We start from the raw sequence: 16,560 nt of genomic DNA on the forward strand, positions 1-16,560 counted from the left end.
AATCTAGAGGAACAACCTGCGCAAGCATTACTCCAACACCGTGTCCACTTCCCGGACTCCGCCGAGAAGGGGCCATCACGGTAACACACACGGTTGATTCATTTTAATTAAATTAATGTTCAAGTTATCTACAACCGGACATTAACAAATTCCCATCTGCCCATAACCTGGGGCATGGCTTTTGAAAGTTCAATCCCTTCAGGGGAGTCCCAACTTAGCCCATGACAAGCTCTCACGGTCAACGAAGGAATAGACCTCCACCCGAGACACACCGATCAGACTCGGTATCCTGGTACAACAAGACATTTCGACAGGTTAAAACAAGACACGCAACACCGCCCGAATGTGCCGACAAATCCCGATAGGAGCTGCACATATCTCTTTCTCAGGGCACACTCAGATTGTCTTAGGTACGGGTAGGCCAGCCCAGAGTTGCCCCTGGTGGCCACCGGCAGCTGACAGGTGGACCAACACTTAGAGGAGCACTGGCCCGGGGAGGTTTAAATAAGATGACCCTCGGGCTCCGGAAACCCAAGGGAAAAAGAGGCTAGGTGGCAAATGGTAAAACCAAGGTTGGGCATTGCTGGAAAAGCTTTAATCAAGGCGAACTATCAAGGGGTTCCCATTATAACCCAACCGCGTGAGGAACGCAAAAATCCGGGAACATAACACCGATATGACGAAAACTAGGGCGGCAAGAGTGGAACAAAACACTAGGCGAGAGGCCGAGCCTTCCACCCTTTACCAGGTATATAGATACATTAAGATAACATAGCAATATAATGATATCCCAACAAGTAAATAAATGTTCCAACAAGGAACGACTCCAATCTTCACCTGCAACTAGCAACGCTATAAGAGGGGCTGAGCAAAGCGGTAACATAGCCAATCAACGGTTTGCTCGGACAAGGTGGGTTAGAGGTTCAACATGGCAATTGGGAGGCTGACAAGCAAAAGGTAGGCATCGTAGCATTGGCATAGCAAAGAGCGAGCAAACTAGCATAGCAAAGATAGTAGTGATTTCGAGGGTATGATCATCTTGCCTGCAAAGCTGTCAGAGTTGACTGGATCCTCAAAAGCAAACTCAACGGGCTCCTCGTTAGCGAACTGGTCTCCCGGCTCTACACAAACAAGACAAACAAGCAACAAGTATACAATCAACCACGTGCAAGCTCAAACAATAAGATGCAATGATGGTATGCTATGCGGGATGCGATGCGGGATGCAAAATGCAAGATATGACAGGAAATGCATGAACCTAGCCTCAACTTGGAAAACCAAGTGTGCCACTGGAAAGATGGGATGAAATCGCTTGAAAACGATATAAAGATCATCGGAATCGGAGTTACGGTTTGGAAATGGCAAGCGAATTAAGAATGACACCGGTCTGCGATTTACAGCAAGTAGGCCTCTAAATGCAATGAAATGAACATGCTACAGCACTCAAACATGGCATCAAAATACATGGCAGGGAAGCATTCAAGATGCTTAACAAAAGACTATCACTGATCCATGGACAGTTCATCCATTATGAGGTTCAAACAAGCATGGCAAAAACGCAAATGCAAAACAGATTTCAGACTTAGTGAAATTAACACTTGTCTGAAATTTCAGATCATGAAGCTCTCTTCGGAGCAGCAAAACAACATGAAACATGACCTGATCATCACAAAGAAGAACATGGAATGGAGCTACTCAACAAGCTTAACAAAAGACCCTAAGTGACCTGGGGCCAAAAGGGATCACAAAATCTACTAACAAGCCCACGAACATAGCTAAAACACAATAAGTTTTTCAGACTTGGTGAAAACTGAGACATGCTGAAATATAACTCACGAAGGCATGTAAACGAGCTCGATGCACTCAGTACGGTGCATTTCATGGAAAGGCAAGCATACATCCGTTAAGAAGGCACAAAATGCTAGCTATACATGGCAAGAACAATGGTATAGCATGCACGGATCAAACACAACAACATCGGCAAAATCACAAACAAGTTGACGATCTGCCCAGATTCACAACGAAGCAAAAGTAGAGCTCGATTGACTCAAGCTAGGGTGCTCCATAATTGCAAGTAAAGACATGGATGGATAGAGCATAACAAGATTAACAAAACTCCTTTACTGATCATCCTCAAAAGAGGCACTGATCATTAGGAAACAACAAGAACATATGACATCATGAACTAAATAATCCCAGACTTAGTGAAAACTACTAAGTCCCTGAAAACAGATTTACCGGGTGCCTCACTTTGCAAGCTTGCACAAGTCACCACACACATCCTAAAAATTCATGGGTTGCACCTCTGGAAAGATAACAAGATGCTTAACAAAACATATGAAGGACTCACAGGCATATGATGCACACAACAATCATGGCAAAAATGACAAAAGTCTAAGATGAACTAGTAGATCTGACAATTAACTCACGAAGCCTCCTTCTAGCAGAATTTCGTGCATCAAGATGAACTCAGATGAAAATGATGCAATGGAATGAAATGATGTACTCGTCGAGACGAATATTTTGATATACTATATGTCCAAATCGGAGCTACGGATGCGGAGATATGGCAGGTCAAAGTATGCACAAAAATTAGGGTTCGGAGGGGAAAAAGTGAACCCCGATTCAAAATATCTCAGATCTGCACGGAAACCGAGGCACGGTTGGATCCGAGCTCGCCGGGGCTGTAGACGGCCGGAGTTGGAGGGGAGGAAGCCGGAGAGGTGAGGGGGCGGCCGGATCCGGCACCGGTCGCCGGAGAGGAGCGGCGTGGAGGCGGCGGGGCGGCGCTGGCCCGCGGTGGCGGCGGCAGTGGCGGCCCGCGGTGGTGACGGCGGCGGCCTGGCGAGGCGGCGGCGGCAGCCGGGCGAGGCGGCGGCGGCGGAGGGCGGCGGCGTGGGGCGCGGAGGACGGCGGCGTGGGGTGCGGCCCGCGGTGGCGGCGTCGGGGGCCGGCCTTGGGCCTTCGGGCCCGGCGGCGGTGGTAGGTGGCGGAGCCATGTGGCGGCTCGGGAGAGGCTGGGGGGAGCGGGGCGGACACGTCCGGCTCGCGCGGACGTTGTCCGGCGGCGGCGGAGAGGTTTTTTTTAGGGTTTCGGAGAGGGAGAGAGATCCGAAAACGGGGGGGGGGCTATTTATAGGCATAAGTGGAGCTAGGAGAGTCCAAATGAGGTGCGGTTTTCGGCCAAGCGATCGTGATCGAACGCTCTAGATGATGGAGCAAAGTTTGGTGGGTTTTGGGCCAAATTGGAGGGGTGTTGGGCTGCAACACACACGAGGCCTTTTCGGTCCCTCGGTTAACGTTGGAGTATCAAACGAAGACCAAATGATACGAAACTTGACAGGCGGTCTACCGGTAGTAAACCAAGGCCGCTTGGCAAGTCTCGGTCCAATCCGGAAATGTTTAATCCCCACACACGAAAGAAAGCTAGAAATGACCACCGGAGGAGAACGAAGCGCCAGAATGCAAAACGGACAACGGGGAAAATGCTCGAATGCATGAGATGAACACGTATGCAAAAGCAATGCACATGATGACATGATATGAGATGCATGACAACGAAAACAACACATGGAGACAAAGACCCGAACCCGAGAAAAAATATAACTTAACGCCGGAAACGGCAAGAGTTGGAGTACAAATTGGGAAAGTTATATCCGGGGCGTTACAACACTCCACCACTACGAAAAGATCTCGTCCCGAGATCTAGGACTGAAAAAACACCGGGTACTCAGAACGGAGGTGATCCTCGCGTTCCCAGGTAGCTTCACGGTCGGAATGGTGTGACCACTTGACTTTGAGAAATTTGATTGACTTGTTGCGAGTCTTGCGTTCAGTCTCTTCAAGAATAGCAACTGGGTGCTCACGATAGGAGAGATCTTCTTGGAGCTCAATGTCCTCGAAGTTGACAGTGCAGTCAGGAGTCTTGAAGCACTTTCGAAGCTGAGAGACATGGAACACATCATGAACATTTGCAACGTTTGAAGGAAGCTCGAGTTGATAGGCAAGGTCGCTTCTCTTGCTGACAATCTTGAAAGGTCCCACGTATCTGGGGGCAAGCTTCCCTTTGATACCGAAGCGACGAGTACCTTTCATAGGAGAGACGCGGAGGTAAACATGATCTCCGATCTCGAAAGCCAAATCACGGTGCTTACTATCATAGTAGCTCTTCTGACGAGATTGGGCTGCTTTGAGGTTATCATGAATGACTTTGCACATTTCTTCTGCCTCTGTGATTAAGTCATTACCCAGTAGCTGACATTCGCCGGTTTCGGACCAGTTGAGAGGGGTACGACACTTCCTGCCATACAGAATTTCAAATGGGGCCTTGCCCGAACTTGCTTGAAAACTGTTGTTGTAGGAGAATTCAGCATAAGGAAGACAATCCTCCCATTTCATGCTGAAGGAGATCACACAAGCCCTGAGCATATCTTCAAGAATCTGGTTGACACGCTCGACTTGACCGCTTGTTTGAGGATGGAAAGCAATGCTGAAGCGGATGTTGGTGCCCATGGCCTTCTGGAAAGAATCCCAAAACTTGGAGGTAAAGATGCTGCCACGGTCTGAAGATATCACTTGAGGAATACCTTGTAGAGAGACAATTCGAGAGGTATAGAGTTCCGCCAATTGAGCTGCAGTGATCGACTCTTTGATAGGCAGAAAGTGAGCCACTTTGGTGAGCTTGTCGATGACAATGAATATAGCATCATTGCCACGCTTGGACTTTGGAAACCCAGTCACGAAGTCCATTTCAATGTGGTCAAACTTCCATTCTGGAATGGCAAGAGGTTGGAGGAGACCAGCTGGCCTTTGGTGTTCTGCCTTCACTCTTCTGCAGACATCACATTCATTCACGAATTGAGTGATCTCGCGCTTCATTCGAGTCCACCAATAATCTTGCTTGAGGTCCTGATACATCTTCGTACTCCCAGGGTGGATGGAGAGGAGAGAATTGTGAGCCTCGTTCATGATCACTTTACGAAGTTCACCTTTGGGTACAACCATTCGATCCTCGAAGAAGAGAGTGTCCTTGTCATCAAGGCGGTAGCACTTGTACTTGGACTGACTCTTGGCAATCCCAATCTTCACCTTTTTCACCATAGCATCAAGAAGCTGGGCTTGGCGAATCTGGTCTTCTAAGGTAGGAGAGACTTGAAGGTTGGCGAGGAAACCTTGAGGAACAACTTGCAGATTCAGTTTGCGGAAAGCTTCACAAAGCTCGGGTTGATAAGGCTTAAGAATCAGACTGTTGCAATACGCTTTCTTGCTCAAAGGGTCAGCAATCACATTGGCCTTGCCTGGAGTATACTCGATACTCGGATTATACTCTTGAATCATTTCAACCCATCGAGTTTGCCTGAGGTTGAGATTAGGCTGAGTGAAGATGTACTTGAGACTCTTGTGATCAGTGAAAATATCCACTTTTCTTCCCAATAGAAGATGTCTCCAAGTCAAAAGAGCATGCACAACTGCCGCCAACTCGAGATCATGAGTGGGGTAGTTCTTCTCATTAGGCTTCAACTGGCGAGAGGTATAAGCAACAACTTTCTTCTCTTGCATCAACACTGCGCCAAGACCTTGGAGACAGGCATCACAAAAGACCTCGTACGGCTTGGATTCATCAGGCGGAGTCAAAACTAGAGCAGTGATCAACTTCTCTTTCAAAGTGTTGAAAGCAACATCACACTCCAGAGACCAAACGTACTTGACGTGCTTCTGGAGAAGATTAGAGAGAGGCTTTGCGATCTTAGAAAAGTTTTCAATGAATCTTCGGCAATAGCTTGCGAGATCGAGGAAACTGCGGAGTTGCTTCACGTTCTGAGGAGGTTCCCAATTCACAATTGCAGACACCTTCTCAGGATTCACGGCAATGCCCTTGGCAGAGATGATATGACCAAGATAAAGAACCTCATCGAGCCAAAATTCACACTTGGAGAACTTGGCGTAGAACTGATGTTCCCTCAGCTTATCGAGAACCAAACGCAAGTGTTTGGCATGATCTTCCTTGTTCTTGGAGAAAACCAGAATGTCGTCGAGATAGACCAAAACGAAGTCATTGGTGTAGGCGTTGAAGATGAAGTTCATCATGCGAGAGAACGTCGGAGGAGCGTTGACGAGGCCAAAAGACATGACAGTGTATTCATATGAACCAAAGCTTGTCCTGAAAGCCGTCTTGGGAATATCTTGTTCACGAATACGAATCTGATGATAGCCCATGCGGAGATCAAGCTTGGAGAATACTTGAGCACCTTTGAGTTGTTCGAACAGGTCATTGATGTTGGGAAGTGGGTATTTGTTCTTGATGGTCTTCTTGTTCAATGGACGGTAATAAACACAAAGTCAGTCCGATCCATCCTTCTTCTTCATAAAAAGAACACCACAACCCCACGGAGAAGAACTAGGCCGGATGAGACCCATTCTTTCTTGCTCATCGAGTTGTTTCTTCAGCTCCTTCAACTCTTTAGGTCCGAGCTTGTAAGGACGTTTGCACATAGGTTCCGTGCCGGGCTCAAGATCAATAACGAATTCAACTGGCTGGTGCGGAGGCATTCCTGGGAGCTCTTCTGGAAAGACGTCTTGATATTCGCAAACGACTGGATTTTGCGAGATAGCATCCAGTTCACCCTTCTCATTGAGAGAAAACAGACGGATGGTATCATCACGAGCGGCAAAGACAATTACATCCTCAGACGAATGAGTCAATTGAATTTGCCTGGCTGCACAATCAAGCTGAGCCTTGTGCTTGGAAAGCCAATCCATTCCGAGAATAAGATCAATATCCGAGTCACCAAGAACCGTAGGAGAAGATAGAAACTTGTAGTCACCCAAAGTGATAGTCACATCCGGAGCAATGGAGTTAGCATGCATGCGCCTACCAGGAGAGACAACTGCTAATGGACTAGGCAAAATTTGCTGAGCCAAACCATGCTTAGATGAAAACGGCCTCGAGATGAAACAATGCGATGCACCAGTATCAAAAAGTACTTTTGCAGGAATATCATTAACAGGAAGGTTACCCATGATGACATCTAATGAATCCTCTACCTGAGCTGCATTCATCAAGTTGACCTTGGCATGCTTGGGGTTATGCTTGACCACAGCTGTACTTGCCGATCTCATAGGAGGAGGAGGAGGAAGACGCCTCTGGTTGAAACACTTGTTGGCATAGTGACCCTTTTCTTGGCACTTGTTGCACGTGACCTCTGAAAGCGGACGGTGATACGGAGCACTCGGTCTTGGAGGTTGAGACGAAGACTTGTTCTGAAAGCCTGGGTTGGGTGGGTGGGAAGAACCACTGCCACCTTTGCTCTTCTGCTGATACGGCTGACGAAACGGAGGAGGAGGAAGCCAATACTTCTGCTACTTGGCCACTTGAGTAGATGAAGAAGGAGTAGCATCTCTGACTCGCTTCCTGGAAGCATCACACCTCAACTGAGCAGCCTCTTGCTTCAGTGCCATGTTGTAGAACTCATCGTATCTCAACGACTCAAAGAGGACAAGAGCGAGCTGAATTTCTTCTCTGAGGCCACCCCTGAACTGGTATATCATGCTCTTCTCATCAGGGACGTCCTGCTTGGCAAAGCGGGCGAGCTTCTGGAACAACTTGTTGTAGTCATAGATAGACAAAGAGCCTTGCTTCAGATTGCGGAATTCCTGACGCTTACTTTCAACCACACTTTGAGGGATGTGATGAGCTCGGAAATCTTGACGAAAATCATCCCAAGTGATCAGACGTCCACCTCTGGAATCCTTCTACTGCTAGAACCATTCTGCAGCTTGATCTTTGAGTTGGAAGGAAGCGAACTTGACGAAATCTTCAGGTCTGACGTTGCTGCATTCAAAATGCTTACCCAGATCCACAAGCCAATCGTCAGCATCGGAAGCCTCAACACAATTGCCAAACGTCTTTGGCCCATTAGCAAGGAACTGGTTCAGTGTAGCAAAGTGGTTCTGATTGTTGCCTTGATTCCCTTGCCTGCCTTGATTGTGCTCTTGGAGGATTTGCATGATCAACTGTGTGTTTGCATTGGTTGCAGCCATCACAGCTTGCCATGCCTCCGGAGGAGGTGGAGGTGGTGGCGGATCAGGATTCGGAGTCAAGCGCGTTGGAGGAGCCATCCTGAAGAGGTTGACCACCATTAGCACATTGATAGACAAAATATTGAAGCTGAATCCAACGGAATGAAAATTGCAACATAAAGTCTTCACATCCGAACAAAATGAACGAATGCATATCTCTTGAAGTGGTCACATATCCCTAAATTGCGAAACCACGTAGAATGAAGGTAGAAGAATTAAATCAACAAGGTACGGATCAAGAACGAATAATCGGTAAGAAATCCCAATCTCAAACCAATATCCGTGGAAGAAGAACTAAATCTACGAGAATTCCCACCTATGAAACTCCCGAAGCTTTCCGGTTATGCAATCAGGTGTTGGGGATACAGGGGAAGCATAATATCTCACCCAAACTAGCAATTCCTACATCCAGCTGTATCCATCCTTCAACACATAACCAAGAAACCTTCGGAAACCATCTACCTCAACCTTCGAAAAGCATCCGTTATATAAGTTATGGCGATACTCCCGAACTCCTGCCCCAGTACTGGGTGGCGTCGAGACGAATATTTTGATATACTATATGTCCAAATCGGAGCTACGGATGCGGAGATGTGGCAGGTCAAAGTATGCACAAAAATTAGGGTTCGGAGGGGAAAAAGTCAACCCCGATTCAAAATATCTCAGATCTGCACGGAAACCGAGGCACGGTTGGATCTGAGCTCGCCGGGGCTGTAGACGGCCGGAGTTGGAGGGGAGGAAGCCAGAGAGGTGAGGGGGCGGCCGGATCCGGCGGCGGTAGGTGGCGGCGCCATGTGGCGGCTCGGGAGAGGCTGGGGGGAGCGGGGCGGACACGTCCGGCTCGCGCGGACGTTGTCCGGCAGCGGCGGAGAGGTTTTTTTTAGGGTTTCGGAGAGGGAGAGAGATCCGAAAACGGGGGGGGGGGGCTATTTATAGGCATAAGTGGAGCTAGGAGAGTCCAAATGAGGTGCGGTTTTCGGCCAAGCGATCGTGATCGAACGCTCTAGATGATGGAGCAAAGTTTGGTGGGTTTTGGGCCAAATTGGAGGGGTGTTGGGCTGCAACACACACGAGGCCTTTTCGGTCCCTCGGTTAACCGTTGGAGTATCAAACGAAGTCCAAATGATACGAAACTTGACAGGCGGTCTACCGGTAGTAAACCGAGGTCGCTTGGCAAGTCTCGGTCCAATCCGGAAATGTTTAATCCCCACACACGAAAGAAAGCTAGAAATGACCACCGGAGGAGAACGAAGCGCCGTAATGCAAAACGGACAACGGGGAAAATGCTCGAATGCATGAGATGAACACGTATGCAAAAGCAATGCACATGATGACATGATATGAGATGCATGACAACGAAAACAACACACGGAGACAAAGACCCGAACCCGAGAAATAATATAACTTAACGCCGGAAACGGCAAGAGTTGGAGTACAAATTGGGAAAGTTATATCCGGGGCGTTACAGTGAAGACAATCCCGGGCTCAATGTTTTCGATTATTCTGTTCGAGTTACAGTGAAGAGTCGACAAGAGGACAAACCTAAAGATTTGGACAAAATGGTTTGGTATGTGTTGAATAACTGTCCTAAGATACTACCTTATACTCCCTCCGTTCCTTTATGTTAGGTGCATTTTTTTTACAATTTTTCCACAATGTAAGGTGTATTTGCTGTAATCTTATATAATCCCTCTTCTACCCCTCCACCATCACGTACATGGAAGCTAGCCTCCTCACGCTAAAATCAAGCCAACCCATGAATGCATTCGTTGGAAATTAAATGCTCCTATCCTTAGTTAGGAAAAAGATCCTCACGTACCATGCTATCCTTTTTTTACTAGTATTTCTTGTTGGCGAGCGTACAGAACGTTTTCTTCACCAGATCAAAGCCTTTGTCTACGCTAGAAAACAGAAAACATCTGACGATCAAAAAAATTCCCAAGCGACATCCTTTCTCATCCACCATGGATGCGTTCACGCTAGAGGAAGAAAGGTTCAACTCGTTGCTGCATGTTTTCAGCCAAGAGGATGATCCCGCTATGGAATTGTTCAGTCAGGTGGAAGAAACGGATGAGTCATTGGGTCTGTTTAGCGAGGTAGAAGACCGCGCCCAGCGTCTCTCCAAGGACTCCTCCCCTGCGTTGTCCAGCGACATCAAACTCGTAGATCAGATTTTTCATGACGCGACCGCGGACGATGTCGGACCTGTCCGACATGCCAGGTTATTACACAGATGGTGCTCGACATCTGGTGTGCAACTTCTTCCAAGGCGGGAATCGCCGCCGTCGGCGAGGCCACGAAGTGTCCAGCACCAGAGCCCTATGCATCATGGGCCATAAATTTAAACACGACAATTCAAGCAATGCTCGGCTCGCTGACCTTTGCCGTAGCTATGGAATATCTGTCACGTCAAGCAAAATTATAGAGTTCGGGTTAGTTCCATTTATACCTTTGTGACTAACTTTAGTTCCTGTTGATATGTGTACGTGTATGACATCCCTTGTTCTTAATTTTAGTGCTACAACTGGAGGCTTCGATCAAGGGAAGCAAAAGTATAGCCAGGAGGACGATAAGACCGACGCGGTGAATGGCAAGAACATCAAATTTGATGAGGTCGATAGCGATGATGAAACCGTCGATTTAGAGTTTGAAGAGTTGCAAGCTGCCAAAGCAAGTGAAGTGCTTGTGCAACGACTTTATGCCTCGGATTCAATGCTAGAGTCTGTACCCCCAGGAATGGAATCATATAGGGATTTCATACTAAAGTCATTGATGACATCGTATGATCCAAAGATGATGAAGAAATGACCACGTAATCAATGGCACAACTACTCTATGTTTAGCAGCCAACGTTTGGTGTGATTTCATAAATTGTAATGGTGCCGAAAGTCTTTTTTGTATTGCATGAATATGTTAAGTGACATCATACACGAATAATGGCATGAATGAAGTTCATTCTGTTTGTTCTTGTTACTTACCAGGTGCTACTCACAAAACAATGAACAGCGAGTTCGATAAGAGTCGATGGCATGGAGTAGTAAACATCAAAAAACAAAGAACATGAAGTTAGCTAGAATTAATCGATGGCATGGAGTAATAAACATCACAAAACACCAGAACAGCGAGTTCGCTAAGATTAACAGTAGTGGTTGAAGTACAGTACGAGTAAGTTTAAATTCAATACTGTATAACTAACGAATTCGCTAAGATTATTAGTGATAACAAGCGATGAGAAGTACATCAAGCATCTGGAAGGGCCTCAATAGCAGCAATTACAACATCAGCATCGCAGGGTACTACGTCCGGAAGCATTTTGAGTGCCGCCAGAAAAGACTTCCTCATGTGCGGGACCTTATACCGGTTTCCTCCTTTCTGCTTCAGTTCCTCGCGCATGCATGACTGAAGGGTCAGAAAAATACGATTGCTTCTCTCGGCTGGGTACGTGTCATATGCTTTTTTCACCTTCGCAACAATATCAGCAATTTTACCGGGGGACATCTTCTCAAAAAGAGCCTGAAGTGCCGCAAAGAACCCTAAGTCAAGAATGTTCAAATCAGGTGAGTTGGGCAGCTGACATGTAAGCCTAATGTCCCATCCATCCGACTGTGCCGCTGCACAAAACACACTGTCATTCACGGAAAAATGGGTCTTTGCATTATCTTGCTGAATGTATATTGTGCGTCCGCGTTCCGAAGCCGGCCACAAATCCTTGATGGCGGGTAGAAGCTTGTTCACCATATAGTCTCTACTGACATCCTTTGTCACGGACGGCAAAACCTTGGTTACCTCTTCCCCCCTCTCTCTATAAGGGCTACGCCTCTTTGCGAAGTCCTGATATGTGAACGGCCAAATTCCAATCTTGCCATCAAATGTCATGACACCATCATCATCATAACGAGGCCTTGCTACCGCTGCCAAGAACATCACTTTCTCAATAAATCCCTTGCTCTGAGTGCTGTGATAGGGTTCCTCTTCATCGGGTGCCAAGTAGTAGTTCTGAGTACCGTTAGTGCGGTAGGACCACTTCTCATCAATATGGATGACATTGTACATGCCTTTAAATGTGGGTTCTTCAGGCACGCTTAGTTCATCCAACATGGATAAACAAAACCGAATCCGACCTAGCTTGTTGTCATCAGTCAATGTGGCTTTAATTGAATTTGTATGGCGCTTCAGTCTGCCCTCCTTGAACCTTCTCCATAATGTTGTCTTCACCATTTGAAGCTCATTAGCAAGATCTTTAAGTGTAGTTCTTTTGCTCAAATCAATCTGTTTTATAGCATCCGAATCAAATGGTATCTTCTTGCGGCCACAAGTTTTCACCCTTTTGTTTGCTACTCCGTGAATACCACCGGCTCGCTTGCCTTTCAACCATATGTTTTGAACAGTCCGGTAATTAACTTGACAAAGTTCTGCCACCTCCTCAACCACCCCTTGGTTTAGTATGCCTTGATTTGTCCGCTCTAATAGCATGGCATAAATTTCTTGCTTTTGATTGTCTGGGTACCATCTTCGCTTCTTCTTTTGTTTAGCATTTGAGCCTACTGCAGAATATTCAGAACAAGAAATAAATTACTTTCAGTTAAAATGAACTAACATTCTCTCAATGACTTGAAACAAGGAGTAACTTAAATACTCGTGGAGTAGACTAACCATTGTTGCTGCCGGTGTCAGCTACTTCAGCTTGTACTCCACAATCAGTCTCCGGAACAACATCTTTCTTCAACTCCACACGGATGCATGGGTTAACGTTGCCGGCGGGGCTGGTTGCATCACTGCCGCTGCCATTTAGTGAAGACGGAGCACCTTCGGGACAGTCAGCTTGGTTAATGTTGCGGGCGGGGCTGCTCGCATCATTGTTGCTGCCATTTACCGAAGATGGAACAACTTCGGTACGGCCACCTTGCCACTTCGTCAGAGTCGGGCGCATTCTGCCACGACCAGCCAAGCCCAAGCGTCGACGACCACGGCGAGCGTCACTGGCGTCCCCGATGGCATTGTCGTCACCTCCCCGGCCACGCCCCACGACAGGACCAGCAAGTAGAGTCGCATGCACACGTTTAAGCACGACATCATGTGCACCACGAGCATGTCCGAGGCTCGCGTACATACTGGTAGCTTCTTCTCCTTCAGAGCCATCGCATCCATCACCAACATCTACTCTGTGGTCTGAGATGTCCGCGGACATAGAACCTCCCACGTCAACTCCTTGATCACCGGTGGCGATGTTCGCGAGATGGCAGGGGAACATGACAACAGTTCCCTGGATGAATACTTCACCGGTACGACGTGCACGAGAATCTATGAGAATTTGTTCACCATCGAAGAGATAGGCCCTGGTGGTACCAAGCCGGATCGTCCCCTTATAGAAGGTCTTCCTACTTCTGAGCGAAACCGTTGTGCAAAAAGACACCGGCCACCATTTTCCGCTGGATTCACCGGCGGCTTGCACTGTATTCCGTCCTCTGCGTGGCCTCGTCCACCAGCGCCTCGGCGATTGAGCTGTACGTAGATGGTGACACAACGGGTCAAGTACTACATGATCTGGTTCAACGAGTATGGAATACATACAGTACGTACCTGTGAAGATGGCGTTGCATCCACTGCGTGGCCGCGTCCGTCGACACGTTGGCCTCGCGCACGTCCGCGACCGCCGGCGCCTTGGCCATGCCCATGCCCGCATCCGCGCCTGCGCCCGCGCCCGCCGGCACGTTGGCCGTTCCCGTGTCCGCGCACCCCCGCGTCTTCCGCCGGCGTGCGTACGTCAACTCGCCCGTGCTCGGCAGAAGCACCTCGCTCTGTGTGTTGAAAGAGGTCCGCCTCATCGTCGGCTTCGTTGCAGGCATTAAGTCGATCATCACGAGGTCCGTTGCCGTCATGGAGCGCATGCTCAACTTCTACACGGAGCCTAGAGTGAAAAATTATCCTGCTGAAACTGCAGATAGGTGAGACGGAAACAAGAACATACCGTCGCCGGAGTCATCGGAAGCTAGCCAGTCGTATCCAAGATCAAAGGCGCTGTCATCGTTCTCCTCAATTGAATCCCAATTAGGTGCTAGATGCAATTCTAGATCAACCATGTTTTTTGTTGGCCATGTACTGGAAGAAGGGGGAAATGAAAAGAACTAGCGGGAGTCGACTCATTTTGTACACCAAAACATAATTTAAAATCTTCATTCAGTTGGTGCCAAGCCTCATTCAGTTGGCGCCAAGCCATTTCCCTCCCTTTTCCTGATGGCCACGCACGTACGTGGGTACCCATTTTCGTATACAAGGAAAGACACTTATTTCCATCCCTGATTTGCTGGAATATGCCGATTGCATGTGCCATGCAAGGCCGGCAACATATCGGCATGCAGCAATCAAATCAATTGTCTCTCACGTAATTTATTTCTACCACTAAACTAATATCAGGGGTAGTATTGTCCCGGATGCTTTAAAAATTGTTGCCTTGGTCACCGAGCTGAAAATAATGCACCTAACATAAAGGAACGGAGGGAGTATCAAGTAAGTGCAGTACTGCAGCTTATACATCGTAATCTACCAAACTTGCAGCACATTCTTATATATTTAGATGTTCGACGCAATCACTATGTTGTGCAGCATCTACAAAGAGGAGTTACTGCCGCAAAATCCAAGAAACATTGACCAACTGGTTATGGCAGGATTTGCGAAATGGTTCAAGAACCACGTAAGCTTTTGAAGTGCACTGTCAATTTTTTTAATATATTGAGTACATAAGATGATCAGCTTGTCTATTTTCTAACCATAGGTTAAGAAGATGCGGGAGGATGGGCAGGCAGTTGATGATGCCCTTTACTCACTAGCAATGGGTCCTGATACTCGGGTAAGACATTATGAATCTTGCATTGTTGGAGATGTGCGCTACAACACCCTTGCACGAGACGAAGGCGGGAAGACACAAAACAGTGCCATCATGAGCATGGATACGTATGATAAAGAGACAACTGAAATGTATGCTAACATAACAGACATTGTTCAGTTGTAGTATATCTCCAGTTTCGAGGATCATCGGTGTGTGGTTCTGTTGTGCTGTCGTTGGTATAACCTATTTTCCAGGATCGCAAAACCCAGAGCTGATGATTATTTCAAATCCATCAATGTCAAGGCGGCGTACTAGACCAACAAGCCTTTTATTTTGGCAAATTAAGCAACACAAATATTTTTCTTGGAAGACACATTTGCACGTAGCGATGACTGGAGAGTATTGCAAATGTTTGAGCAGAGGAATTCGTTTAATGAAGTTGCACAACAAGATGATGCTTACACTGCTCCTGATGTACAAGATAACACAGATGTTCCTAATATCTTTGAGAACCATCACGTCAATGACGCCGGTGAAAAGATTGCCTGTCATGCTGTGGACATACAAGAGTTGATCAAGAAGAAGCCAACGTTCGAGGACGAAGAAGAAGATGACACCATGGGGAATTACGATTCAGACTGATACACATGGCGAAGATGTTGACACTGCTGTTGCGGATGATGATTACATTGCTTTTGTCGTATTTGCCTGTCAGAAGACGTTTTTATCTACTATGTGAAATTGTGTTTGCTATGACAACTGAAGCCTGATGAACATGTTGTTTAGTATTTTGGTGTGAGAACATCACTTGTTATGTATGCTGATTTGTGTTTGGTGATTGTATGACAACTAAAACATGATGACATTGTTGTTTAGTTGTACTCATATTTGGCTGTGAAACTTGAATTTGATGATATAGTTTACTGTTGGACTGCAATTTGCTCGACGTCTTCGAATGAGAACAAAGCTGACCTGACAGGGCCTCTACTATTTATTTATTTATATGAGCAAAAGGGGATACCCCCTGATTTCCGTTAATAGAAATAATTAGATGTTCAAAACACTACGCCCAGCCTGCTACACAGGTTTCATTCATTACTAGTTTCAGCACAGTGCTCATGTCGTAGCCACTGAATACATCATGAGTGCTACATACACTGCAAATAAAGAGACAATCATCCTATAGAGCACATCGATTTTTCCCATTATCTTCACAAGCTCTTTCATCTCCTCATTGCTGTCAAGGCCGTTCAGCAGCTGTTGCTTGGCCATGATCAGAGGAACTGCATCTTTAAACTTCTGCTCTGCATCTTCCTCTTCTGCCGTTCCTTCAGTTACTTGTCCAACACCCCAACCTGCTGGTATTGGGATTCCTCGGCTAACCAAATAATCAGCGTAGTTGCATTCCCCCACATCAGCAACTTCCCAGAAATACAAATCACACGAATCTTCCCTTTTCTGCACGAATCAAATTGGTAGATCATCAACAAAACTATTAAAAAAATCAGCAACTGAAAGCAGCAGAACAACACTTAAACATATTATTACCCCATGATTCGGGCATTTGTAGAAGACTCGGCCAGGGTTGCGGATTGTGGTTGAGACGCGACAGATGGCTCTGCGTGATTTGTAGCAGTGGCACCACACCAACGACA

At 47.0% G+C, this 16,560-nt stretch overlaps 1 protein-coding gene across 1 annotated transcript; it reads right to left on the reverse strand.

Annotated features, from left to right (window-relative positions):
* Nucleotides 1-11,319: 11,319 nt before the first annotated feature.
* On the reverse strand, nt 11,320-13,754 carry LOC147960705 (uncharacterized). The gene is made up of 3 exons (XM_087533501.1): nt 13,660-13,754; nt 12,733-13,544; nt 11,320-12,620 (listed from the first exon to the last, which is right to left on the reverse strand). The coding sequence occupies exons 1-3, from the start codon at nt 13,752-13,754 to the stop codon at nt 11,320-11,322; spliced, it is 2,208 nt and encodes a 735-aa protein (XP_087389627.1).
* Between the last annotated feature and the right edge of the window lie 2,806 nt (nt 13,755-16,560).

This window comes from Triticum urartu, chromosome 7A (assembly GCF_056163025.1).
Source record: "Triticum urartu cultivar PI428250 chromosome 7A, HENAU_Tu73, whole genome shotgun sequence".
NCBI classification, from domain to species: Eukaryota; Viridiplantae; Streptophyta; class Magnoliopsida; order Poales; family Poaceae; genus Triticum; species Triticum urartu.

What these genes read in the sequence shown, in the direction of transcription:
- LOC147960705 (XM_087533501.1), bottom strand. Translation starts at nt 13,754, where the DNA reads ATGGGCATGGCCAAGGCGCCGGCGGTCGCGGACGTGCGCGAGGCCAAC. An exon ending in ATGCAACGCCATCTTCACAG is followed by an intron (nt 13,545 to 13,659) that starts GTACGTACTGTA and finishes GAGGCCACGCAG; the next exon opens with AGGACGGAATACAGTGCAAG. An exon ending in TGACACCGGCAGCAACAATG is followed by an intron (nt 12,621 to 12,732) that starts GTTAGTCTACTC and finishes ATTCTGCAGTAG; the next exon opens with GCTCAAATGCTAAACAAAAG.